Here is a 27,334-nt window from a genome sequence, read left to right as displayed (position 1 = left end):
TGAGTCAGAAGTACAGAAGCAGGGAACAACTGTGCAGCTAGCATTTACAGAAGAGGGTCAACAATGGCAGCCTCTGCAATTCTTTCATAGCAGGTGTACTCTAAAGCTAAACACCAGGCGGTTCAGGCAGTATACAAAACCATCAATTAATGCAGTAAAACCATCAATTAATGTAGTTACATATTCGGGAAAAATTAGTAAATGTATTTTTAAATGTAGCTAGTGTAAGTACCTGAACCTGTCTTGAGTTTAGACTTCTGTGTTCCCTGCACTTCAGAAATCAGATTGCAATGTCAGCATTCTAAACCCATCACTGGTAAATTGTCAGTATTCTGCTGCTCCTCCAGCATTTAGTCAGTGGGCTAGGGTGTGCGTTTGGCCAAGCTGTGCTGTGTAGGGTGAGAATCTGGCTGCTTGGTCTGACAGTGGCTTGCCTGGATCACAAGACTTGCCAAACAAGATAAATCTTAGAGTAAGAAAAATACAACCCCAACTCCAAAAAAAAGTTGGGACACTGTGTGTTGATTTTCAAATCTCAAAAACCCATATTTTATTCACAATAGAAAATAGAAAGCACTGATGGTTCCTTTCCAGATGTCCAAGCTGCCCATTTCATACGCACTAATGCACCCCCATACCATCAGAGATGAAGGCTTTTGAACTGAGTGCTGATAACAAGCTGGAGGACACAGCGCCCATGCTTGCCACAATGTCAGATTTGGATTTGTCTGACCACAGAACAGTTTTCCACTTTGCAGTAGACCATTTTAAATTAGCTTTGGCCTAGAGAAGGTGGCTGAGTTTCTGGACCATGTTCAGATATGGCTTCTTCTTTGCATGATAGAGCTTGAACTTGCATTTTTGGATGGCATGGTAAACTGAGTTCACAGACAGTGATTCCTGAGCAGAACATGCAGTGATGTCCATCAAAGAATCACAGAATCTGACATTCCTTGTTAATACCACTTACTTTGCCAGCTGTTTGTTGCCCTGTACTAGTTTTTTTTTAGATGTGTTGCTGCCATCAATTTCAAGATTACCTTCGTTTTTTTCTTAAAATTGTACTATGGGTTTATGAGATTTGCAAATCATTGCATTCTGTTTTTATATAGATTTTACACAGCGTCCCAACTTTTTTGGAATTGGGGTTGTAGCTTCAATGCTGGCTTTATTAAGCAACTTACATGGAGTTCATCTTTCTACTCTGGGGTAGCCATCACATAATGAGGTTGTTTGCAGATACGATATGGAGTCATCCTTCACCTTCCTGCTGCTCCCCTTTCTGACTGCATGAGCTGCAGCATGAATCCGACTCATATTGTCCAATCTGAATCTTTGGGGCTTCTGTTTCTATACAGCTGAGGGGGTAACTGAACAACCCAGTCTTGTATTCAGCTTTCTCCTATCTCACACAAATCTAATTTTTTTTATTTTTGCAGTAAAAATTTTCTGTGCCTGTTTTGTAATTTTGCCAGTGTAAATTTCTTCTACTAAAATATTTTCATCATAGTTTTTGTCGCTACATGTTTTCAGTGCCGAAAACTAAAAGAACATAAAATTCAGTTTCAATTCAGATGACTAAAATATGACTAAAACTAAAATTGCATTTTAGGCAAAAGACTATGACTAAAACTAAATCCAAATTTGACTTAAAAATGAACAGTGGTCAAAAAGACATATTCTTGTTTGTTTCCGAAACTTGTTTTTATTTATAAAGATGTTACTTGATACTTGTTTTCATTATTACCAGAGAGCTGGTAAAGTTTTTATAGTCAGGTAATGCGTGAAATGGAATTTACAGTTTTTCCTTTTTTTATATTTTAAAGTTGCACTTCTGTTTGTCAAAAAGTAATATTTGTGTTTGTTTATTATACTGGAGATTTTGGTCGGCTAAAAATGTACTATAGATTTTAGTAGACTAAAATACGACTAAAACTAAAACAATTCAGATGACATAAATACAACTAAAATGGCATTTTTGTCAGGGGACTGGCTAAAACTAATCTGAAATTTGATGGCAAAATTAACAGTGAATTTTACAACTTTTCGATTAACTGGAGATTAATTACCATGGCCTGATGAATAGATGAAAGTCTCCTAGATTGCAAGCTCCAAGGAGCAGGGCCCTCAAACCCCTTGTGTATCGCATTGTATTGTTACTGTACTGTCTCCCAGTATAATGTACAGCGCTGAGAAAACTATTGGCACTATATAAATACTGTATAATAATAATAATTAGTGGTATAAAATTGATTTTATATGTATAGTTACCAATAGAACTGCATTGTTTCCTAATGCCAGAATCAGGCAGTCAGAGAAGAAACTGCTGTTTATTTCTTCATTTTAATAAAGTATGTGTACATTTCTAGCCTACAGTATTTCTGCAGCTGTTTCTGTGTCTTTAGGCAGGTCCAGCAGCAGCAGGCAGAGCTGGAGGTTCATCCAAGGGACAGCTTGTCCTCCTATGACCTGTCACAGGTGGGTATCTGGGATACGTATTCCTCCCTTCCTGGCATCCGGCTGTGCACTCAGCTGGTATTCATTGTGTCATTACAGGTGCCTGTACCAAACCTTGCAGGGAATGTTCATGAAGGAGGCAAGTCTGTGGTTGAAAAGAACGATCCTCTCTTTTCTCAGGACCGAGACCCAAGGTTTGCTGAGATGTTTGCTGGAATCACAGCCTGTAAGTTTACATTACTCCTCACCTGCATCCCAATATAAGCGGATAACTCCACTCTGTGAGCTGTAAAGCTGGCTATACACATGTAGATTTAAAAGTAACAGATTCTTCTATCAACACTAAACAGACAAATGCCTCTCTGCAGCCATTCTATTATCACAGCTGACCCCACCGGGTATTAAGATACCCAAACAGTGCTCTGATTGCCTGCAGGTACTGTTCAGACATCAGTTTTCTGCCTGACTCTTGATTTATCAGTCAAATGATGGTGAGTGGGAAGGTGCTGGCAAGGCCACCCGCTAGTCGAATTTTGTCTGCTTCTTCAGGAACCAGCTGCAGTTTGATCAATGTATGGCCAGCTTTAAAATATTTAGATTTTTGTCTGGTTCACCAGGAACCTCTCATAGTTCAGTCAATGTATGGTCAGCTTTAATATATTTTATATTACTCCGATCACAACACCTCCTTACCTCAAAAACAATCATTTTCTCAGTCTTGATCTTAATACAATTAGTCTGCTTACTTTCAACAGTTAATAGCATCTTAAAAGGGATTATGTGATCTCATATACCTATCAGGTTCAGATCAGGACAGGTTAGAGAATAGAATTGCATTGATAGGCCCCAGGGATCCCAGGGATGTGTGTTTTCAATAAGCATTTAGGTATGTTTGTAAATGCTAGGCCGGGGTCACAGGCAAAGTCTTCACTGAGAAGGAATGTAACGTTAACATATCCAAGGTGCCTTCTTCTAGCCTGCCTGTCGCCATCAGCACATAGTTATAGGGGTAACCAGGGCCTGCGTCTCTTGTAGAATTAATCTCAGCGTCTGCAGGAGATCCAAGGTCATGTAAAATATTTATATGCCATTTGTGAGGTTAAATGGATGGTTAATGTGGATTTTTTTTCACGACTTTGGAGAAAGGGAGTGGATTTATCATACTGGAATTTTTGTGTGTTTGGGATTGTCTCTGTATGTTATGCTTAAACGTCTAGCATGATTATGATCTGTTTCAGCCTGGTGTAGCAGCATTGCTGATGCGTGATGAATGAGCAGTGTAATTATTTCTGAACCTATGCCATATTTCAACTTGGTTTTCATTTCTTTTTTCTTTAAGCGGAGAAGAAAATGTTGTCAGCATCGGGCAGCGGCACGCAGCAGTTGTATTCAACAGGCAGTCCTTTCCAGCCTGGGCACTCTGGCAAGTCTTTTAGGTATCAGGAACTCTTCTGTCCTCAGTGGAGCACACAGATAATATTACTATATGATATGATACAGTATATGCCATTACATTTTATCCATATCCCAGTTTTCTGGCTCTGCTATGTACCAACATCCCAAAGTTATAGAAAAAATAAACAAAATATGGTGAACGTTACGGGTACTAGGGAACACATCAAGTTTTTCTAAAAAGATATGTTTATTACAATAGTTTAAAAGAAAAAACAATTATCAAAATTGACACTAGTCATTAAATTCAATATGTGGTCATCACTCATCTATACAAAACAATATTCCTCCTAGAGATGACGTTCTTCAATTCCAATACTCCAAAAGAGGTCAACGCGTTTTGCATATGTGCTTCCTCACGACCTTCATTCAGAGTTTATAGAAGTATAAATCCTTCCTCATAGTGTCACCTCTATTCAAGATGCGGAAATGGAGGACAGCAGCAGACCGGTAAGTTATAACAAGTATTGTTGGGCCTTGAATATCTCTTCTCAGCTTAACATCCAAAAGTGATAATAATCTATTGGATATGGCTGGACACTCAGATGTTCATATTTAACTTAATATCCCTGGGAACCAAGACAAGACAAGACATCTAAAGGAACCTGTCATGCTCAGTTCCCATCCAAAGAGTGTCCACCATTCTCACCTGGTGGACACTCTTTGGATGGGAACCTAGCATGACTGGTTGATGGAAACAGCACTAATATACTCACCATGCTTGCATGGGATGTGGAGAGATCAGGCAAAGTGAGGACTATATATATATTTATTTATTAAATCTTTGAGGTCCTTTGAAATTCTGGGAGTTCCATTGGTTTATAAGCATCCAGGGTTACAACTCTGGACAGATGTCTTGTCTTGGTTCCCAGGGATATTGAGTTGAATATGAACACTTGAGTGTCCAGCCATATCCATTATGGGAAATTGATACATTACTATCGCTTTTGGATGATATAAGTTACCGGTCTGCTGCTGTCCTCCATTTCCGCCTCTTGATTAGAGGTGACACTGTGAGGAAGGATATAGGTCACACTCCTATAAATTCTGAATGAAGATCGTGAGGAAGCACATATGCGAAATGCGTTGACATCTTTTGGAATATTGAAATTGAAGAACATCATGTCTAGGAGGAATATTGTGAAATCCTGTATCCCACCTGCGTATCCCTGGGGATCGGCACTGTTAATAATGATGACCCATGCCTGTTTCCCGCTTGGCTGTCATAGTGCCCGAGCTTCTGAATCCCGATTATTAAAGTGCCTGTTTTGTAGTCCAACATGTAAGGCGTTAAGTGACTTAGCTTGGTGCTCTTGTTTTACCTGATTCAGGTGCATGCTCAGTTGCTGCAAGGGATACAGATCTTAAGGTTACACTGGATATTCTTGTTCAACCGTATCTCAGTATTATCATCGTTTTCTTTGCCCCTGTGCCCTTCTATATGTAATTAAGGACAACTCCACTGCACCCTGGGCAGGGAGCAACTCAACTAGGGAGCAACTAGCATAATCAAAGACCTGTAGTGATTAAAATATACCCAAAGGCAAAGGTTTTTTAGTTTTGGATGAGGTGGAGAGTGATTAGAACCCCTGTCAGATTTTTATTACTGTTTGTGTCCCCTTTAGAGAGAATCACTCCTGGAGATACTGGTAAACAGGACAATTAGAGAGGGTGAAAATAAATCCCAAACTTTCGGTTGTCTCCAGAACAGGAACTCTTCCAATGGGGTCACTAGTTCTGGTGATCAATAGGAATTTCATCTCTTTGGAGGATTTCCTCTCACTTCCTATTTGGCTATGGGACAGGAAGTGAAGGCAAATCTCCCCAATGGAACACAGATGGCAAAAAAACCTGACTGGGGTTATAACCCTCCATTACTCTATCCAAAATGGAAAAACAATGTTTTAGTTCTACTTTAATAACTAGAAATATATATATATATATATGTATATATATATAAACTTCACACAGCAGACGCTGTCAGATACCCTCCACACCACACATTATGAGTCTCATGGAGCAATGACTGCACTGGAGCTGCTTGCAAGGAAGGGGCGTGTCTATACTCTGACTTTTTAGAAGTCTGTGTTTGTGGTGGAAGCTCAGGGCAGTCATGTAATGTATACTGCTCTATGCAGTGTCAGTTTATACTGCTTTTCTTTATATACATTAAGCAGCCAGCTTGCTCTGTGCTGACAGATGACACTGAGCCCAGATCCATCTCTCCCTCAAGCTGTCATGGTCTACTGATCTGTGCAAGCTAGACTGTTGGTAATCGTGGGGGGGCCCCACCACCCTGAGATCTGAAGAACTGGACAGGCCTGGAGCCGGGAGTCAGCCTGTCTTCTGCCGCCGCATCTTACAGATTACAACTCCATACAGCGCATGCTGGAGATCCCTATCCACACCAACCTCCTTAGTGCCATCGTCTGGTTGGCTGGCACTCCATCTCTTCCTATAGGCGCATATACAGGGGTTGGGTCTGACACAGAGGAGGGAGGGGCAGATGATGGCAGGAGAAGTGATAGGTCTCAGGGACATGTGTTACCCCACCTATTACAGGGAGCGCAATGTGTATGCTCCGCCTCTCCTAGTATAAGCTGCCCCAGTGTCTGGGAGTGGATGGGCTGAGAGAGCTGCCAGGCTAGTGAAAGGCCACTGAAGAGGGGACTGCCTGCACCAGGTGAGCAGCACATCTGTTCATGCTATACTGGTGTCCTTTCTGTTAAGGGGCAAAAAAAAAAGTAAACTGTGCTGCTTGCATGCAGCAGGGCTAAATGTAAACAAAAAACACCTGCCCGACACCCGGAACTGCATGTCCCAGGCGTCGGGCGATATTTGCACATCCTTGATGGTATTTATACATTATAAATAGTATATACTGTATAGCCTCTGTCATACGAGAATTTACGCACAAGTTAATATCATTCTCGTTTTCATGATGGTATTTACTTTTGACTTTCAGGGAAACTCGGACGATCATTTTACTGATTTTTTAATAGAGTATATGGCTTTAGATGTTTATTTGTAAAAACACAAAATGTATATAGATAGTAAAAAAAAAAAAGACATTGATTTAAAAATGGATAAGCAGAACTTTTCTGAGACAATTTACAATGGTCTTGTAATAGGTTGCCGTTCCATTCTTCTGCTTTGGCGGCATGAAATTTGCCAATGGTGAGCCCTGCCCCTGGAACCAGTAAGGATGCAGAAGGACATGGTTTTGATGTCTGAGTCAGTCTTCTTTGAGGAAAATTCCCTATCCTTGGTGGTAAAGTGGAACTCTGGGCTCATCAAATCTTAAACCTGCTCCAACCCCCATTCTAAGTTCTATACTAACTACCCTGTAGAGGAAAGATGTCTATACTTACCTAAACTAAGAGTGTTTCAGTCCAGTCATGTGATTGGCTCCTACTACCGGCTTCAGGGAAGATAAATGACAGCCGACAACAGATGCCACATAGTAAGCCTGTGGGTTATGTCACCTCCCAGGCATTGCAGCCATTGTCGGTGATCTCTCCTCTATCCTGAAGCCAGCTCTGGGGACATCACGTGACCGGAGTGCCCTGACAATAGACATCTTTCCTCTACAGGGTAGTTAGTATAGGACTTAGAATGAATGTGGGAGCAGTTTTAAGATTAGATAAGTTTAGGCTAGACTTCCACTTTAAAGAGACCCTCTCTCAAAACTACAATCACTTCAATCTGATGGACACATTTTGCTGTCATTGACATGATTCACGCTGTCCCCTGAGTTTCCCATCATCTCTGCCAATATTTTTAGGAAAAATAATGCAGGGTGTGGTCTCCCTGCAGGGAATTTTCAGGGAGTCAGGAGAATGCTTCTTTGGTCCAGTCCCTGATAGATCCCTAATTACCCCCTACATCATATACCCCAAAACAAAAAAGTGGAGTCCACTCTTTATTCTGATTCATGGAGAGCATACTTCTCCGTCAAGCTAGAGTCTAGGGGATTCAACCACTACAAGGTCAATCATAAGTGCCATTTATTGACCCAGAGACAGGAGTGTGTACCCAAACTGTTAAGAGACTATGGGGCATATAAATAAATATGTTTCTTTCTCATTTCTCCTCACAGAAGACTGAGGCTGTGGCTTCCAGGTCATGGAAAAGAACTGTACAAAGAACTGTACAAACTAAAAAACAGATTAAGGAATGTTGCGCCACAACCTTTATAGTACTTCTTTTATGTAATTGGAACAATGCCCAGATTTATTACTAAGGGCTGTATCCTCACAGAGTTGACAAAAAATAAATACATTTAGGGGTTGATTTAGGCAGGCCATAGACAAAGAAAATTTCTTACCTGCAACCACAGGTGGATTTCCCCATCAACACAGACAGTGCTGACAGGGTAATTCCTCCTGCCGAGCCATTGTGTTCTCCTGGCAGAGAAGCGGGGGAAGCCGTCCCTGCTGGGAGAACATAGAAATTATTGCCAGCAGCTATATAGCTGCCAACAATATTCATGTGTAAAATCCGGCAGGCCGGTTATACCCAGGTTAAACGATCGATCAACTTGGGTACATTCAGCCTGCCCAAACATGGTTCTGGCCGAGATTTGAACCGTCTATGGCCGGCATAACTATGACTGCAAAACTCTGAATCTGGTGCAGCTGTGCAATGTAGCCAATCAGCTTCTAACTTCAGCTTGTTCAGATAAGCTTTGACCATAAAACCTGGAAGCTGATTGGTTTCTGTGAAAAGCTGGACCAATTTTTGCACTCTTCAGTTATTGTAAATAACCTGCTAAATGTTTATCCCATTATTGGCCTATGTGTGAGACTGTGTATCATTGTTGAATAAAGTAGAATTCAGACATATTTTTTATGGGGTGTATATATTAGATCTTCATGTATAAAACTGCTGAATAGGACATTTTGACGTGTTGCCCCAAGCAGTCAGGCATTTTTATTTTCAGTCCTAGCAAATGTTAGGTAGAATATAAGTGGTTACTACTGGCAATACTTCCCCCACTTTTTCCTTCCTCTTAATTTATTGTATATACCATTAATTATCTAATTTATTTTCGTGGCATGTAAAATATATCAATATATAATGTCAAACTGTATGATAAATTACACTACTATTGACGCTGTCTGTTTTAGAATTAAACTACATGGTTGAATTTTAGAGGGTTGATTCACTAAATGCAAATAGGCTGTTCACTTTTCAAGGGGATTTTCCTTAGCTTTGTAAATGAGGTGAAACTCTGCTAACTTATGATCCAATCACTTGCCAGCAAAAATACTGTTTTTCTTTTTAAGTAATTTCCTTGCACGTGATTGGGTGTTTTTTGCAAAGTGAATTTTCTCCAAATTCACTAAGCTAAGTTAAAATTCTCTTGCAGTGAACAGTTTATTTGCATTTAAAAAATCAAGTAGTTATGCTACTAAGTAGAGTTGAGTAATGTAATTTTAGCAAAATTGATTTCTCTGAAAAAGTACTGATTTTGCTGTCAGCTAAATTTTTCCAAAGCAGAAATTCTCAGTTTTGCTCATTGAGCATTTTACCCAATGAATGCAATGTTGAGTTGTGTATCCTTTAAGTCACTGCTGTGATTTATCATGCTCTCAGTATGTAATAAAATCTTTATTTGTTTTGCTATATTGACTGCGTACAATGCTTAATGCCCATGCTGTGTTGCACAGTCTGTTGTAGACAGTTGTACTGTCTGTTTCTTCCTTTACGAAGGCACCTGTTTTCCTTTATTACAGCTCTTCAGTGGTTCATGTGACAGGCGTTAATGAGATCCAATCTCCAACTGGCACAAGCCAAAACCTTACCCAGATATCCCGTCAGCTTAACGCTGGACAGGTCTGGACAGGAAGCCGCCCCCCTTTTCAAGGACAGGTATTATGATTATTATGTTGCCAGAATATCAACATTGTATGGTAAAAAATTGTGAGGCACTTTGGTGAATTTCTATATGTATTGTTTTCACAGCAAATCACCTCCCAGTCTGGCAAAGCTCAATCTTCTCCATTTGGCATTGGAACAAGCCACACATACACATCTGACCCAGCGACATATAGCCCATTATCCAGTCCAGCCACATCATCTCCCAGTGGAAATGCTTACTCCAGCCTTGGGGGAAGAAATGCAGCATTCAGTAAGTTCTTTTTCTTTTGCTTGTATCAGACCTATAGATTTAGTATTAGATTAACATCGCACTTTCAAAATGAGAACAAATGTCATCACACAAGATTTGTGATTTCACTGATGTCAATGTAAAAACATAATCAAGGACAGATAAACTGCATTGCAGACCACAGACCATCCACTACCAGTGATACTACAGGTTAATACTAGCCTACTCTAGTAGAGCATTATGAATTACTGCTTTGCAGATTGGTCATATGTCTTAGTTCTCATTGCTTTGTTCGTTCACACATTGCAGAAAAGACAGGAACGTGGGTCCAACTGTAACATCTGCCTGGCAAAGAAGTTTTAGGTCTGTGATTTGGCTGATGAGGGTGGGGCACTCAACTTAGGTGAGGGCTTTAGCTGAGCCTTTAGCATCCGTGTGAAAAATTATATGGAGTATGTTAATGCTATCAGTTTTGACAGGTGAACAGAAAGTGTAATCCTTCACCAGTAAGATTGCCCCCTCATCTTCATGAAGCGACCACACAGGGTGAAACCGCTTTTTTGCTATTAAGCACAGCCAACCTCTCAATCCTCCACGTCAGATTCGGTATCACAAACAGGAGGATTAAGAGGTTGGCTGTGCTTAATAGCAAAAAGCGGTTTGACCCTGTGTGGTCGCTTCATGAAGATGAGGGGGCAATCTTACTGGTGAAGGATTACACTTTTTGCTCACCTGCCAGATTTATATTGATCACTGGAGGTTTCTATATATCCAGCCATATTGAAGATTACACACATGGACGATTTGTTTATTGTTTATTAACCTCCCTGGCGGTATTCCCGAGTGTAGCTCGGGGTAAAGTTTCAGTACCACAAGCGGTAACCCCGAGCTACACTCAGGCTTACCATGCAGCGCTGTTCCGCAGTCCCTCGGTCACTTACCTTGTCCTGCGCTCCCTTGATGTCCCTCCTGCAGTGTCCCTGGCAATGTAATCAGGCTGATGCCGGCATCTGTCATCTGAGTTCCGTCCCCTGCGAGCGTCGGGACGTACGGGGGACGGAACGGCGGGAAATTTGAAAATGACAAAAAGTGACATTCACAAAAATCACTAAAATCACATAGTAAAACATTACTGTATCAAACCATTTCACATATATTTTGTCCCGAGTGCTTTGTCCTGTGCCCTGCCTGCATTTTTACTGTTCTTTCTGCCTGGAAACTGAGAAATGTCCATGGCGTCAAAAAAGCGCACCATTTTTGGTCAAAAGCGGTTTTAGACCGGCTAGAGAACAGCGATAGTAAATCAGAACTACTTGCAGAATTGAGTGATAATGATTCGTGGGGAAATTCGTCAGACACTGAAAACGATTTTGCGACTTTGCTCAGTGATGTGCGAACTTGGCGCTATATTTCAAATTTCAGTGTTTTTGGTTTGATTATATTATTGAATTAAATTTATTTTATTATTATTTTTTTTGATTATTTATTAAATTATAATTTATGATTTCTTGTTTCAAGTTTTATCCTACCCGGAATGTTTACTAGACTCTTGGTCAGACAGATATCAGTGAGTTATTCCTAAGAATTACAGGCCTACAATATAAAACACCAAATTTCCATGCAAAATAATAGTACCGCTTTCATCACTAAAAATCTGAAATAATCATACCGCCAGGGAGGTTAATTGGTGGCACATGTTTTTGTGGACTTTGTTATAAATTTAAGTTATGTGTTTATCATGGAGTGTCACTGGATTTTAAATTGTGGATTCACTTAATATTTTATTTAATTATTTTTATTTATTTATTTATTTATTCCTGCTGTTTATATAGCAGTATAGTCCCAAGTTTAGGGACGAGAGCACAGCAATTTATTCTTGGGTACATGTGGGCACTTGTTGAGTGGTGGTCACACATTTATGTTGAAGGATTTGGTATAGTCCTTGTAGATTGTCTTATAGTCAAGGTGCATTTATCCTCACCGTTCTATTGTTATTTTTATAGGCACAATAGTGCCATTTGTCAGTCTATTTCCACTGCACCTTTGGGCATTTAATTATGCCAAGTGTTTTATCACGTATGGTTTAATACATGTTTGTGATTTCACCCTGTTTAGGGACACAAGTGGGTTTATGTATTGTGTTTTTATGCATTTTGCACATTTTTATTTTATTTCATATGGTTTATCAAACATTACTGCATAAGATTGTATAATAATATGAAGAATTGAGTTTGGGATAAATACACACTGGAGGATTCACTAGGTGTGTAATTGAAACCTCATTTTTGATTTAATTATTTATATAAGTGTGGGAGCACAGCACCAATTTTGTTATAATTCATCAAAGTAATATATTGAATGTGAGGTAAATACCGCACATTTGTTAAAATAGTGAGATAAAGGCACGTAACGCTTTGTTCTTTAACGACTGGCCTTGGTCTTTTATTGGACCCTTTAGTGGCAGGGTTTAGGTATGTGTCAAGATCGACACTACAACCTTTTATCCCTTGCCCCCTTACCTTCCCACTACCCTTCCTTTTCTTACCTTCCCTCCCTACAATTTTTCTATTGCCCTTTCCCTGCCAAGGCCTCTTGCCGTCTCCCTTTCATCCCCTTTCCCCCCCCCCCCCTTCCCCCCCTTTTTTTTGTTTTCTTTCCCTTTCTCTTTTTCCCTTTCCTCTCCCTCCTTCTCGACCCCCTCTTTCCTCTTCTCCTTACTTGCTCCTAAGCTAACCTCCATGCTACGTTTCTATCTGTCCTCCTTCTAATCACACATACTCTTCCTGCGCAACAACTGCCCCTTCTCACACACATTATTGATCTGCAATATATACAACACCAACACTGCTGTCAATTAATAACATAGCCTGCATGGCGAAGTGCTTGCCCCCATATGGGACCCTAACAGATTTCACCCCTTCTACCATGCACTGTAGGGTGCTAATACACTCGCCCCTTTCTATCCATTGCCCATTTTACCGAACATGTCAAAAGACTATGGTTGGCAGGGAATTGCAAAGTTACACACTGTATGTTCTGTTATACATATTTCATCTCTACTCAATGTGTTTGTTTTGAAGAACAGTTTTTATAATTACTGGCTGATGCTTACCATGTGTACTGGGATTATATATGTCGTTCAGTTCAGTGTGACTTATATATCCACCATCAGGGGCGGATTGACCATTCAAGCACTCAGGCACTGCCCAAGGGCTCGGGGTCAGTAGGGGGCCCCATGAGATGCCCCTGGTAGCTTTCATTGGCTTTTTCGTAGGCTTTTTCGGGTATGGGCAAAGACACAGGGGCCACATGATCCCCTATTGCCCGGGGGCCCCATGAGTTGTCAGTCCACCCCTGTCCACCATATATATACTGTATTCCGATGTACACCTTTTTGCCTGTCATGTTATATCTGTATTCTCAATAAAATATTATGGAAGGTAAAATAGTGAGATAAATACCACAAAAAAGCATGAGATAAATCATTAACCACTTGCCCTCCAGAGGGTTTACCCCCTTCCTGACCAGGCCATTTTTTGCGTTACGGCGCTGCATTACTTTAACTGACAATTACGCGGTCATGCAACGCTGCACCCAAATGAAATTTATGCCCCTTTTTTTCCCACAAATAGAGCTTTCTTTTGGTGGTATTTGATCACCTGTGAGTTTTTATTTTTTGCACTATACACAAAAAAAGACCGACAATTTTGAGAAAAAAACTATTTTTTACTTTTTGCAGTTAAAGATGTCCAGTAAAAAAAATGTAAAAATCAAATTTCTTCATAAATTTAGGCCAAAATGTATTCTACTACATGTCTTTGCTAAAAAAAAATCCCAATACGTGTCAATTACTTGATTTACGTGAAAGGTTTAGCGTTTACAAATGACAGTATATATACTGAGTTTTATTTTTTCTTTACTAGTTATGGCGGCGATCAGTGACTTATAGCGGGACTGTGGGACTTCGGCAGGCATTCTGACACTGGGGGGAACTGAATTGGTGTCACTGACATCCCCAGTGACACCAATACTGGGATCAGTGCTAATAAAAAGCACGGACGCTGTACTAATGGCACTGGGCAGGAAGAGGTTAACATGTGGGGCGATCAAAGGGTTAACTGTGTGCTGTTTCACAGTATGCTGTGTGAGTGCTTTCCACTGTAAGCACACTGCTTTGTATGGCTCTGTTATGTGGAGCCATACACAGCAGTGTGCAAGAGCTGACAGGGGAGAGATCTGTGTTGTTTATACACAGGTCTCTCCCCCGTCGGGGATACTTGGCGATCACTGGGTGCTAGCGAGTAATCACTGGCCTGGACCCGGTGATTGACAGCTGAGGCCACAGATGGCGGCAAGGGTATGGCTTGTGCCCCCTACCCGAAACTGCAAAATCACATATATACACGTGATTTTGTGCACCCGTGCCGTCCTGTAGCAGTATTTCTGCTGTAGGGCGGCAAGGAAAGTGGTTAAAGTCAATTCATTAAAAACACACACATTTGTTATTTATCACCAGTTGTTTGCTGGCAGTATTTTAGAGATGTACAAAATAACAATTCGAGGAACTCTGCACTGGCCAGAAAGTGAAAAGTATACAATGTATCAATGTAAAAATGTCCTCTAAACTCAGGAAAGAAAATAAATTGTAATATTTCATCAGAGGGAGGTCATTTTGTGAATGAAAGCAGACTACAAAGATTTCAGTTTCACAGTATAGCTGTGTGCATTCTGGTGCAATGTTAGCCTGCAAAAAAAAAAGGTGGAAAAAGTGCAAAATATCGCAAAACATAAATATTTAATGGCTTCGGGGAATAACACGTTTTTAGTGAAATAACTACTTTTGAAGTAAATACTGCATGAGTAATTTTAACTCACAAATGAATGCGGTATTTATCTCTTAGTGAATTGATCCCCCTTTATTACAAATTCGTTTAGATTGTGTATAGACATCCATGCATTTATAAGTTGTTTCTGATCTATAGCACACTTATATCCCTAATGTTTCTGATTCTGTCATCTTGTTTAACCAAAGAATCCCATGTTTATGTAATTGAAACCCACGAGTTGTATATCTTTAGTGCTATGTATTAGCTTTCAATATGCTGTAAAATAAAGTAAATTCTGTTCTTATCTTGTGCAGTAAAATGTAATTAAACAGTACAACTTTCCTCTTTGTGTAGCTGAAACAGGCCAGAGCAGCAGCCAGTTCCAAGGACGTGCATCAGAAGTGTGGTCTCAGTGGCAGAGCCAGCATCACAATCAGCAGAGCAATGATCAACATTCCCATCAACAACCAGGCCAAGCTGAGGTGTTCCAGGTGCTGTACATGTACATCTTTACAATGATCAGTGTCTGTAGGAAATATACCAAACCATCAGTAAATAAACAGCATTCAATGAGCAATAAAGCGAGAGATTGCATAAAATTGTTCTCTTATGTTTTGCTGTAAAAGCATATCGTAAATACTGCAGGTACATTTTAAATGCTACTCGATCCTACCTGCATAGATCGTTTCAGTAGACCAAACATCTACAAAACATTGTTCAACTCTTTGTCAGGCCCACATTACACGGTTCATGATCACATACAATCAAAACAAGGAATTTGTCTTAATGGAATGCACATTTAGTAACAACCCAAGTAGGGAGATGTGGAAGATTTTACGCTGTAAAACATTATAAAGCAGCTGTAGGTATCATAAGACACCTTAAACAGAAGATAAACAATGAAGTCTCAAGTACAGTCAGTGTAAAAATAGAGACTGTCTATTCACATATTTAAAAGGTAATATAGCAGAAGCCAGAAAACAGATGAATTTCCCCTAACCACTACCTTATGCTAGCAGTCAGGTTTGTTTTTGGTTTCAGTTTGTCTGGTTAAACAGCAAAATTAACAATAATCTGAATATATACAAATATATCTGAATTTATATCTCAAAAAAATTAAAGAAACACTTTTTAATCAGAGTATAGCATCAAGTCAATTAAATTCCTGGGATATTGATCTGGTCAGTTAGGTAGCAAAGGGGGTTGTTAATCAGTTTCAGCTGCTTTGGTGTTAATGAAATTAACAACAGGTGCACTAGATGGGCAACAATGAGATGACCCTCAAAACAGAAATGGTTTTACAGGTGGAGGCCACTGACATATTTTTCCCTACTCATCTTTTCTGACTGTTTTTCACTAGTTTTGCATTTGGCTAGGGTGATTGTCACTACTGGTAGCATGAGGCGATATCTGGACCCTACAGAGGTTGCACAGGCAGTTCAACTCCTCCAGGACGGCACATCAATACGAGCCATTGCCAGAAGGTTTGCTGTGTCTCCCAGCACAATCTCAAGAGCATGCAGGAGATTCCAGGGGACAGGCAGTTACTCTAGGAGAGCTGGACAGGGCCCTAGAAGGTACTTAACCCATCAGCAGGACCGGTATCCACTCCTTTGTGCAAGGAGGAACAGGATGAGCACTGCCAGAGACCTACAAAATGACCTCCAGCAGGCCACTGGTGTGAATGTTTCTGACCAAACAGTCAGAAACTGACTTCATTAGGGTGGCCTGAGGGCCCAACATCCTCTAGTGGGCCCTGTGCTCACTGCACCATAGAGCTTTATTGGCATTTGCCATTGAACACCAGAATTGGCAGGTCCACCACTGGCACTCTGTGCTTTTCACAGATGAGAGCTGCTTCACTCTGCACACATGTGACAGACATGAAAGGGTCTGGAGAAGCCTATTACATCTCTCAGCATGACCGTTTTGGTGGTGGGTCAGTGATCGTCTGGGAAGGCATATCCATGGAGGGACGAACAAACCTCTACAGGCTAGACAATGGTACCCTGACTGCCATTAGGTATTGGGAATCAAATCCTTGGACCCATTGTTAGACCCTACACTGGTGCAGTGGGTCCTGGGTTCCTCCTGGTGCACAACATAGCCCAGTCTCATGTGGCGAGAGTATGCAGGCAATTCCTGGAGGATGAAGGCATTGATACCATTAAATGGCCCCCACGCTCGCCTGACCTAAATCCAATAGAACAACTCTGGGATATCATGTTTTGGTCCGTCCGACGCTGCGTTGCACCTCAGACTGCCCAGGAGCTCAGTGATGCCCTGGTCCAGATCTGGGAGTAAATACCCCAGGACACCATCCGTCGTCTCATAAGGAGCATGCCCATTGCCAGGCATCTATACAAGCACATGGGGGCCATACAAACTACCATTTTGAGTTGCTGCAATGAAATGTCAGCAAAATGGACTAGCCTGCTGCATAATTTTTTCACTTTGATTTTTGGGTGTCTTTGAATTCAGTCCTCTGTAGGTTGATAATTTTCATTTCCATCAAATGATAGGGCTTCCTTACGTTCCTAAGACAGTACCCAGTCCATATCAATATAGATATCCAGTATGCTATTTTTCCCTATGGAGACCTGATGTGTTTTCATTTAATTTTTTTGAGCAGTGTACATATAGCATATATACAAACCAGTTTTCCTTTTCATACATTGAGGACCCCAGGCTAGACTCATGTCTCAGTGTTTTGCTAGGGCCCTAGTACATCTTTTCTTCAGCTCTACTGGAAAAAAAGTCTAACTAATTTTTGCTAGCCTTTTTTCTTAATTTTTCTCATCAATCAATATTCTTCGATTCTTCTCAAAATCACTGCTACTAGACCTGGTCACCATAGTTACAGCTATCCAGAGTGGCCTATTCCTCAGCTTGGCTTTGGAGTGTCAAAACCGGATTCCGCTGGACTGGACGTGTGGGGCTTGCCTGGAAGTGACCTTCAGACCTTGAGTTCCACATAAAGTGTTTTCCATACTCTGTTCTGACACAATGTTAGCTACAGAGTGCTTTCCAGGTCCAGAGCCATTGGCATTGCCTCAGCCCTTCACCTGTCTCTGAAGACTCTCTTTGTGAGTAGGCAGACCAGGCTGAGCACTTGGAGCTACTTCATTATGTGGACGACCGAAGGGGTTAACACTGATGTCATCAGCATTCAATTTACCACAGAAGAGGTTAATGTTCAGGGAGCAAGTGCTGATATCATCCACTGGATAGGCCAAGTTCCCTTCCCTTTCTTCTTCTTTTCCTGAAGTTGATACACTCATGCCTTCTAAACCTGGCTATCCAGCCACCCACTGGATTGGGAGTAAAAAGTCTGCTGAACCCTCAGGGAAGCCTTCATTAGCATGGGTGCTCCCATCGCTTTTCTAAGTGGGGAGAGGTTTGGTACTCTTTAGTATCTCACATTATTCCTTCCTGATGCCACCACCACACAGACTATCAGACATAACTCTGCCCCTTGGGGTTGGCTGGACCTAAATGTATCTGTTCTGCCTCTTGTACCAGTTTTATCTTAGAAGCTGTATCGTAACATATCCCAGATTCTTTCTCTCAGAATAGACGTTTGCCTCTTTTTGGGATGTGTATGTCCAGTAGTTGTACATGGTATCCATTTACCATCCCTGTCCCTTCCATGAGGGTCTCATACAGATCTATCACCATCTTTCTGGGGCTCTAACTCCCCAGTCTTTCCCTTGACACTCACGTTTGCTCCAGGGTGTTGGTCTGTCCCAGTGCCTTCTCATTGCATCCACAATGTGGGTTACTCCTGTGGAGATATGAACATGGACTCTAAGGGACACTGTCTTCCTGATGGATGGTCCAAATATCCCTGAAATGTGTCTGGATTTTGTTTTGGACTTGGTTTGGACACAATCTTGTGCCCTAATCTTGTCCCTTCTTCTTTTTTTAGTACAATATTTGGAAGGTCAGTTCTCAACTGCTTAATTTCTGGCAGCTCTAGACCTGTGAATTTTTGGGTTTCTAGGAAAGGCAGGACACTCAGCAAGTTTTTTTTGTCTCAGGGTTATGAGAATGTGCTGAGCTTGATCATCAGCTCTCCTGGTTGCAGTCCTTCTTATTGTAAGTAAGGAAGACTATCTTCCATTTCCTGCCTACCCTTTTATGGGGACTTCTTTTGCTCTTTCACCTGTTGCTTATATTGACTTTGTAGGACTGAATCTTGGTTTCATAGGTGGGTTCAGGAACCACCATTACACTCCTTGGCAGTTCACCCTAGTCATTCTCAGTATACTTCTCAGATAGTATTCTCTCTCTCTCTCTCTCTCTCTCTCTTTCTCTAGCAAACCTCTCAGTTGGACTGCTTTTGGACCTCGCAAAAGTTAATGATTTCCTGTGTGTCTCAGTGGATAAGAAAGAAAATATGATTCTTGTACTCATCATAAAATCCTATTTTTGGAGTCACAGGCCCTCTGTATCTATGAATATGTCTTTGGTGCTTTTTGCTACAAAACTGAGGCATGCAGTTTGTGGGAGGGATTATCCTTGGCTGGCCTACATTTTTTTTTTGTTTGTCTAATTCTCTTGTAGGCAGCAGTATAGCCTGGCAACTAATTAATTCCTGTCTCCCTCAATGGACTCCAAGGAAAGGATTACCTGTACAAAAATCCTATTTTATTCTGAGTATTCTAGCTACAGTTGTGTTCAAAATAATAGCAGTGTGTTGAAAAAAGTGAATAAAGCTCAAAATCCTTCTAATAGCTTTATTTCTATACACACAAATGCATTGGGAACACTACACATTCTATTCCAAATCAAAACATGAAGAAAAATATATCAAATTTGTGTTGTTCCTCTAAAAAAAGTGAAGAAAAGTGAATATTAGACTGTTCAAAAAAATAGCAGTGTTTGTATTCTTCTTTACATACTCAAACATTCACTATATAAACTGAAAAATGTTTGAAGATTTTGCTTTCCTTTGAATCACTTAATGAATATTTAGTTGTATAAGCACTGTTTCTGAGAACTGCTGTACATCTGTGTTGCATGGAGTCACCCAACCTCTGGCACCTTTGAACAGGTATTCCAGCCCAGGATGATTGGACTACATTCCACAGTTCTTCTCTATTTCTTGGTTTTGCCTCAGAAACGGCATTTTTGATGTCACCCCACAAGTTTTCTATTGGATTAAGATCCGGGGATTGGGCTGGTCACTCCATAACGTCAATCTTGTTGGTCTGGAACCAAGATGTTGCACATTTACTGGTGTGTTTGGGGTTGTTGTCTTGTTGGAACACCCATTTCAAGGGAATTTCCTATTCAGGATAAGGCAGCATGACCTCTTCAAGTATTCTGATGTATTCAAACTGATCCATGATCCATGGTATGTGATAAATAGGCCCAACACCGTAGTATGAGAAACATCCCCATATCATGATGCTTGCACCACCATGCTTCACTGTCTTCACAGTGTACTGTGGCTTGAATTCAGTGTTTGGGGGTCGTCTGACAAACTGTCTCCGGCCACTAGACCCAAAAAGAACAATCTTACTTTCATCAGTTCACAAAATATTGCGCCATTTCTCTTTAGGCCAGTCAATGTGCTCTTTGGCAAATTGTAACCTCTTCAGCACGTCTTTTTTTTCAACAGTGAGACTTTGCGGGGGCTTCTTGCAGATAGCTTGGCTTCACATAGGCGTCTTCTAATTGTAACAGTACTCACAGGTAACTTTAGACCTTCTTTGATCTTCCTGGAGCTGATTGTTGGCTGAGTCCTTGCCAGTTTGGCTATTCTTCTATCCATTCGAATGGTAGTTTTTTGCTTTCTTCCACGTCTTTCAGGTTTTGGTTGCCATTTTACAGCATTTGCGATCACCTTAGCTGAGCAACCTATCATTTTCTGCACTTCTTTATATGTTTTCCCCTCTCCAATCAACGTTTTAATCAAGGTACGCTGTTCTTCTGAACAATGTCTGGAACGACCCATTTTCCTCAGAATTTCAGAGAGAAATGCACTGTAACCAGCATGTACAACATTTTCTGCCTTCCTTCCTTAAATAAGGGCAATAATTGCCACCTGTTTTTCAAAGAATGAATGACCTCACTAATAGAACTCCACACTGCTATTATTTTGAACATGTCCCTTTCAATTAGTGATTCAATTACACAGAATCAGCAGCATGCATGTCATGACTGGTGGGTCTGTTGGATTTCTATTACTCTACTACACCTGCTAGTAAATTATTTGCCATGTAGAAATATAATTTCTACCAAAAACAGTGATTGATCAGGTTAGTGATGTCTGTATATACATTTCTGTATCTGTTTTGGAGCAGTCATGTTCTAGGCAGATCCTATTTATGATCATGTAAACAGCCTTTTCACTGGCATGGGTTTTATTATCTGTTCTCTTAGAATTATGCCATTGGCAGTGGAGTTTTGTCTCAATACTTATCATAAGCAGTTTAGTGTAATAGCTCTTGTTATGGAATTTTGTACGCACATGAGGATAAGAAGTTTAAAAGCTGTCTTTTCTCAGAAAAAGTTTGGGTGACCTACACTAACACTATACAGGCTCCAGTATAAGTTTACAGTTCTGTGAAAGACACTCAATTTAATGTGTAGACGTAAGTGGTTTTATAGCCAAAACATTCTGTTTAGTTTTGAATAGAGCAGGGAATAATTAGAACCCATGTCGGTTTGTTATTGCTGTCTGTGTACCTGTTGGGCAGATCGACTCTCTTTATGTGATCTGTTGCCTATTGTTACTGGCACAGAAAGTAAAGGGAAAATCCAAAATGTTACAGTCGTTACAGGAACAGTCTGTTAAAGATAGCATTAAAATGTCTTGTTATATCTGTTTGATAAGGACAAAAATTCCCACTGATCCCAAAAATCCACTAAGCTCGTACCTTTCTATGCTGCCTTCCTCTAATGACTGTTATCAGTTAGCATTGTTCCCAGATATATTTGTGGAATTCAGAAAACCTGTCCCTCATGCTTTAAGGAAGGGGAGGTTTTCTGTAGTTCTAACTCACTTCCTGTCCTAGTGGGACAACACTGCTTTTCCATAGATACAGTAGGGTGAGGTGAGTGTTGTCACCTTAGGACAGGCAGTGTGTTATTGGCAGGATCACCACGTGAAAAAAGAGCATAAATAATCCAAATACAGCCACCACATCTAATGTCTGGTAAGTTGCATTGTATAAAACTGCTATTCTTGGGTTTAACTACACTTTTACATACTCTTATCTGAACTTATAAACAATATAAATGGAAGAGTACTTTGACAGGTCATTTATGAAATCCATTTTCCCACAATTTGCCTTCAGGTATTTTTTTCCTTTGTGCCATTTTATACTATACAATGAGGTGAAATTAAACATTTTACAATTATCACCAGATCAGGAAGTGAGGGGACAGTCTTGCTATAGGGACACCTGTTTCGGTGATAGGGCATTTTCCTTCTTGTTGGAGAGATTTCCTCTCACTTCCTGTCCTGTCTACGGGACCAGAAGTAAAGGGAAACCTCCAAAATGGGAGACAAAAATAATTAAAGTTTTAACCCTACCCTAAAACTGAACAAGGTTTTCATCTTTCATATGCTATCTAAAGTAAAACCAAACAGAAATGTTTTTGCTACATATTTATTTAAACCAAAATGCCACTTTCACTAACAACGTTTTATAACATATATGACTGAAAATAAACATTTTGTAGCTTATTATTAATAGAAATGGTCTTGTTATTTCAATCAGGATCTAGCTATGAGTTTCATAAACTGACAAAGATTTTTCTTATTTTACTTTCTTGCAAGAATGGTGATAATACATTGTATCCGACTTATCAATGCATTTGTATGATAGTTCTTTACTCAGTGTCTGCACAAAGCTGGAGGTCACATTTCAGGCATCTCCAGTACTGAACTTGATTTCCTAGAGTGATATATCTTTGGTGATATATTTGCCAAAAGTAATAAAGAGATGCCAGGGATGAAGATTGTCTCCTAATATAAGGGACCTAATCATGTGGTTATAGCAGGCAATCCCTAACTTAGCACTCAGAACATTATTAAAATATCCAGTCTGTATATCTAGAGAAAACAAGCAGGTAATACCCTGTTTTGTGCTTTAAAGGAGAAGTATATCCAGAGCTATTTTGGCTATGGTTCTCCTGTAGGCTAAAGCCTGATGTTGGCTGACATCACAGAGCCGGTCCAGGCTCTGAAATGATCCAGACCTTATTGTTGGGATCAACCTAGAAGCCTGGACTGGCACCTGACTCAGCCAAGAGCCTGTGCCCCTCCCCAGCCTACTGCTCCAGTGAGCACTGGAGGGGCAGAGAGCCGAGGACTGACAGTCATGGCTCTCTGCTCAGAGCGAAGGCGAGAACTGAGTGATCAGTCATGTTTGATTGCTCAGTTCTCACTGCAGAGCCGGCGGGAGACAAATGCAGCATCCACCTAGGTGAGTATAATAGTCCATACTTCTCTTTTAATTCTTGCAATGCATACAGCTGACTAGTAGAAGGATTTTCCTCCCAACTAAAATGTGTTACTTTAATAGACTGAAAGAAATTTCAGTTTTGTAACTAGCTATCACGACAATAGTGAAAAATTTTAATTCATGTGTAAATCTTGTGTTTCCCCAGGACATGCTTCCTATGTCTGGAGACCCCACACAAGGAACTGGTAATTATAACATTGAGGACTTTGCAGACCTTGGGATGTTTCCTCCTTTTTCTGAGTAAAGTTGGTGAAGAGTGCGGCCCTGTGTGTTACTCATCTACGTGTCCTATCTGTACAGAAAGACAGAAACCTCCAGACTGCCGCCTGCACGCCACAAACATCTGTACCATCTGTCTGTCAGTCCTTCATGTATTCTCTTCTCTGACTAGCTGGGAAATGATTGCGAGCCCAGCATATCCTTCACTGCCTCAGACTCCAAGTCTCCCATATCTTTATTTTAGACTGCTTTCTTGACAGCAGAACGTAAACAAGATTTGGAAAGGAATGATGATGGATTGTTAGAGAAAATGCTTAAATATGTTATAGTTGGAAAACAATCTTCATATAACGAAGGCCTCTCATTATATTTGACTTCTCAATGTGCAGGGATCATTTGGCAATTTCCTCTCTATTACACAACAGTGGAAAACAATTCAAAATGATTTGTGTTTGTCTCTCACCTGCCATGGCATAATCTGCATCTTTATATTGTGTCTTCTATTGTCCTTGAAAACGCTAAATCTGCAGTGGACTGGGCAGCGTCTTTGTTTGACCAGTCTCTTTTACTGTCAGGCTGTCATGTTAATGTGGACCGTATACTTCGTGTATTTTGTATTACTACTGAATGTCATATACTAATATTAGATGCATAGTCTTACTATGCTGGATTTTGCTAATGTCATTCATTAAAAGTGACACCAGCAGTCTGTGTTGTGTGTACTATATTCAGATGCTAAAACAGATCAGACTGTTCTTAGTTAGGTTTGTTTTCACCACAGAACTGTCCTGTACGTTCTGCAGCTCACTGATCTATTTCCCTGTCTGAAACTCTGTTCTGTAATCCTAAAAGTGGTGGCTTCATTTCTAATACGGCTTACATTTAACCACTTCAAGTCCGGACACTTTTCCCCCCTTCCTGTCCAGGCCAATTTTCAGCTTTCAGTGCTACCACACTTTGAATGACAATTGCGCGGTCATGCAACGCTGTACCCATATGAATTTTTTTGCATTTGTTTGAGACAGATAAAACTTTATTTAGGTGGTATTTATTCACCACTGGGATTTTGTATTTATTTTTTTTTGCTATATAAATGAAAAAGTCCAAAAATTTAGAAAAAAGTGTTTTTCTTATAACATTTTGCAAATAAATAATCTTTCTTCATAAATCTTGGCCAAAATGTATTCAGTTATCACACAGCGAGCACTGGATCGCGGTGACGCGTGCTCCCAGGCAGCGCGCACAGACTGTGAATGTGGGCGCCGTTCATAAATGGCAACCCACTCCTGCACTGCTCCTGTCCCCCGTTTATGTACATGGGCTGGACAGGAAGTGGTTAAAGGAAGTCTATAATAACAGGATAACCTTTCATGTTCCAACATTATCATTGTATTAACAATACAAACAATAATTATTTTTGACAAACCACTATAATCTCCTATCGTGAATTGTGAAGAAATGTGTGGGGATCTTCACAAAGTAAGTTTAGAAATACCAAGATTGTTTAGATTTTTTTAGGAGTAGGCTATTAACCTCTTGCCACCTGGCCAATGGCCATTTGGCGGCTGACAAAATCCCTTAGCGTTCCAGGTGGACGCCATATGGCGCAGTTTGCGTGCATGCAGAGCCGCGCAGCGGCGCGATCTGTCACTCGTGTCATCCATTGTATACTAGTGTGTCTAGTTGTGAATGGTCACAGCGATCACATGCACAAGCTGGGCCAATCACGTCATTCAGGTAAATGCTTGCTTATAGCAAAGTAATTATTTGCTATAAGCCAATTGTGTAAAAAAAAAAAAATACTGATCACTTCCCCAAAGTAGTACAATGTTACTATGGTGCCATTGTACTACTTTGGTCATAGTGAAATATAAAAAAAAAATCTTAAAAAAAAAAAAAAAAAGTTATAAAAAATTAAAAAATAATTTAAAAAAATAAAATAAAAAAATTATATATATTTTTTTCATACTGTCACCAGTCAGTGTCCCTGATCACCGCCATGCCAGTTATATGATGACGCTGTACGACTGGTGACAGTATTTAAAAAAAAAATAGTGAAAATAATTTTTTTCATTTTTTCATTTTCCGAAAAATTATGACAAAAAAACACAACTTCAAAAAACTCGCCATGCCTCTTATGTAGTACGTCGGACTGTCTACTTTGCAAAAAGGGGTCATTTGGGGGATATCTGTACTGTTCTGACATTCTTGGACCTCAAGAAATTAGATTGGCTGTCAGTACTTCAGGATTGATCAATATTTAGATATACCCCATAGTTTGTGAACTCTATAACTTTCCTACAAACTAAATAATACATCCTAATTTGGGTTATTTTCACCAAAGACATGTATTAGAATACATCTCGGTCTAAATTTATGAAGAACAATTATTTATTTGAAAACTTTTATAACAGAAACAAAGAAAAACGTGTTTTTTTTTCAAAATTTTTGGTCTTCTTTTGTTAATTTAGCAAATAATAAAAACCCCAGTGGTGATTAAATACCACCAAAAGAAAGCTCTAGTAGTGTGAAGAAAATGATAACATTTTAGTTTGGGTACAATGTTGTATGACCGCGCAATTGTCATTCAAAGTGTGAGAGCGCTGAAACCTGAAAAATGGCCTGGGCAGGAAGGGGGTAAAAGTGCCCGGTATGGAAGAGGTTAATAACTGAAATTATAATGTACCTGGTGGAGAATGAGTAGCTGCAGAGGCTCCTCTTGCACCTCCTGCCCAACACTCCTGAAGGTGGTGACAGAGAGTGTGGGGGCAGTAATGTATTTAGGTTTTGTGCTGCCCTAGGCTACACAGAAATCGGATGCCCCCCCCCCCACCTGGCGGAGAGTTCTTGACACCGACCAACACCAGACCCCCCCCCGACCTGACAGTGACCAACAACACCCCTGCCCCACCTCCACCCGAGAGAGACTTCCACTAACACCCCACAGCTCTGGACATCCCCGGGAATGACAGTCGGGCTCTGCATACACCATCAAGCAGCTCCTCTCAGATTCCACCTGGTCCGTATGCCGCATATGTCCCTTCTTCTGGAGGACAGTGCTTCCCCCCTAAAAAATGCCGCCCTAGGCAAATGCCTTGTGGTACATACGCCCCTTTGTGGGGGCACAGAGTGGCATGAGTGCCAGAGTTTGTAGGCTGGACCAGATCTGTGTTGCAGCCAGATGAGTAGAACTGGAAGCAGAAGATACAGCATGGTACTTTATCAGGAGTCGAAGACAGAGTCAAGGAAGTAAACCAAGATCAGTAACATCTGGGCAGCGTGGTATCAAAATCAGGAGGCAAAGACAGAGTCCAGGAAGCAAGCCATCAGTAACAGTTGAGCAGACAGGATACAAGACAGAAGACAGTAGCAGATTCCAGAAAGCAAGCCGGGTCATACACAGTGAGGCAGAATCAGCAGGCCAGGTTAGGAAATAAAAATAAATGTGCCCAAAGGCATACATACCAAGCGCTCACAACAGCTACTATAGGTCCATGAATTGTCCAAATGAAAGGAATAGGTGAAGTGGCATCCAGTAGGTGGTGGGAAGATCCACAGCTCATGCAAGAATGCAGCAAGGCTCACACTGTCACACTTGCAGACTACAGTGAAAGGTGAGTCCAGGAGATGCCACATGAAACAGAATAAATCCACAGCTCTTTGTGGTCATCAGATTGTGGGGATTCAAGGTACTTGCAGAGGAAACACAGTGATCAAGGCGCTGGATTATGAAAATGTACCACGGTTTCTGACAAATATATATCCAAACTTACATGCAGGCAAAAGCA

The 27,334-nt window shown here is 40.6% G+C and overlaps 1 protein-coding gene across 5 annotated transcripts in view; it reads left to right on the top strand.

The window, feature by feature from the left end:
* The window catches only part of ARNT2 (aryl hydrocarbon receptor nuclear translocator 2), a 182,129-nt gene extending 157,877 nt beyond the window's left edge, over positions 1-24,252 (top strand). For all 5 annotated transcript variants that reach the window (XM_089687644.1, XM_089687642.1, XM_089687645.1 and 2 more), the window contains 7 exons: positions 2,406-2,478; positions 2,557-2,683; positions 3,797-3,893; positions 9,648-9,783; positions 9,877-10,042; positions 15,202-15,338; positions 23,473-24,252. In XM_089687644.1, coding sequence (XP_089543770.1) covers positions 2,406-2,478; positions 2,557-2,683; positions 3,797-3,893; positions 9,648-9,783; positions 9,877-10,042; positions 15,202-15,338; positions 23,473-23,571 — 835 coding nt within the window. In that variant the 3' untranslated portion in view covers positions 23,572-24,252. The remainder of the gene's footprint in view (positions 1-2,405; positions 2,479-2,556; positions 2,684-3,796; positions 3,894-9,647; positions 9,784-9,876; positions 10,043-15,201; positions 15,339-23,472) is intronic.
* Positions 24,253-27,334: the final 3,082 nt, after the last annotated feature.

The sequence above is a fragment of the Staurois parvus genome, unplaced genomic scaffold (genome assembly GCF_062004578.1).
Source record: "Staurois parvus isolate SC_StPar_1 unplaced genomic scaffold, SC_StPar_1.0 ptg000432l, whole genome shotgun sequence".
NCBI lineage: Eukaryota > Metazoa > Chordata > Amphibia > Anura > Ranidae > Staurois > Staurois parvus.
Note: the sequence above shows the minus strand (reverse complement) of the source record. Positions and strands in the feature narration are given on the sequence as shown.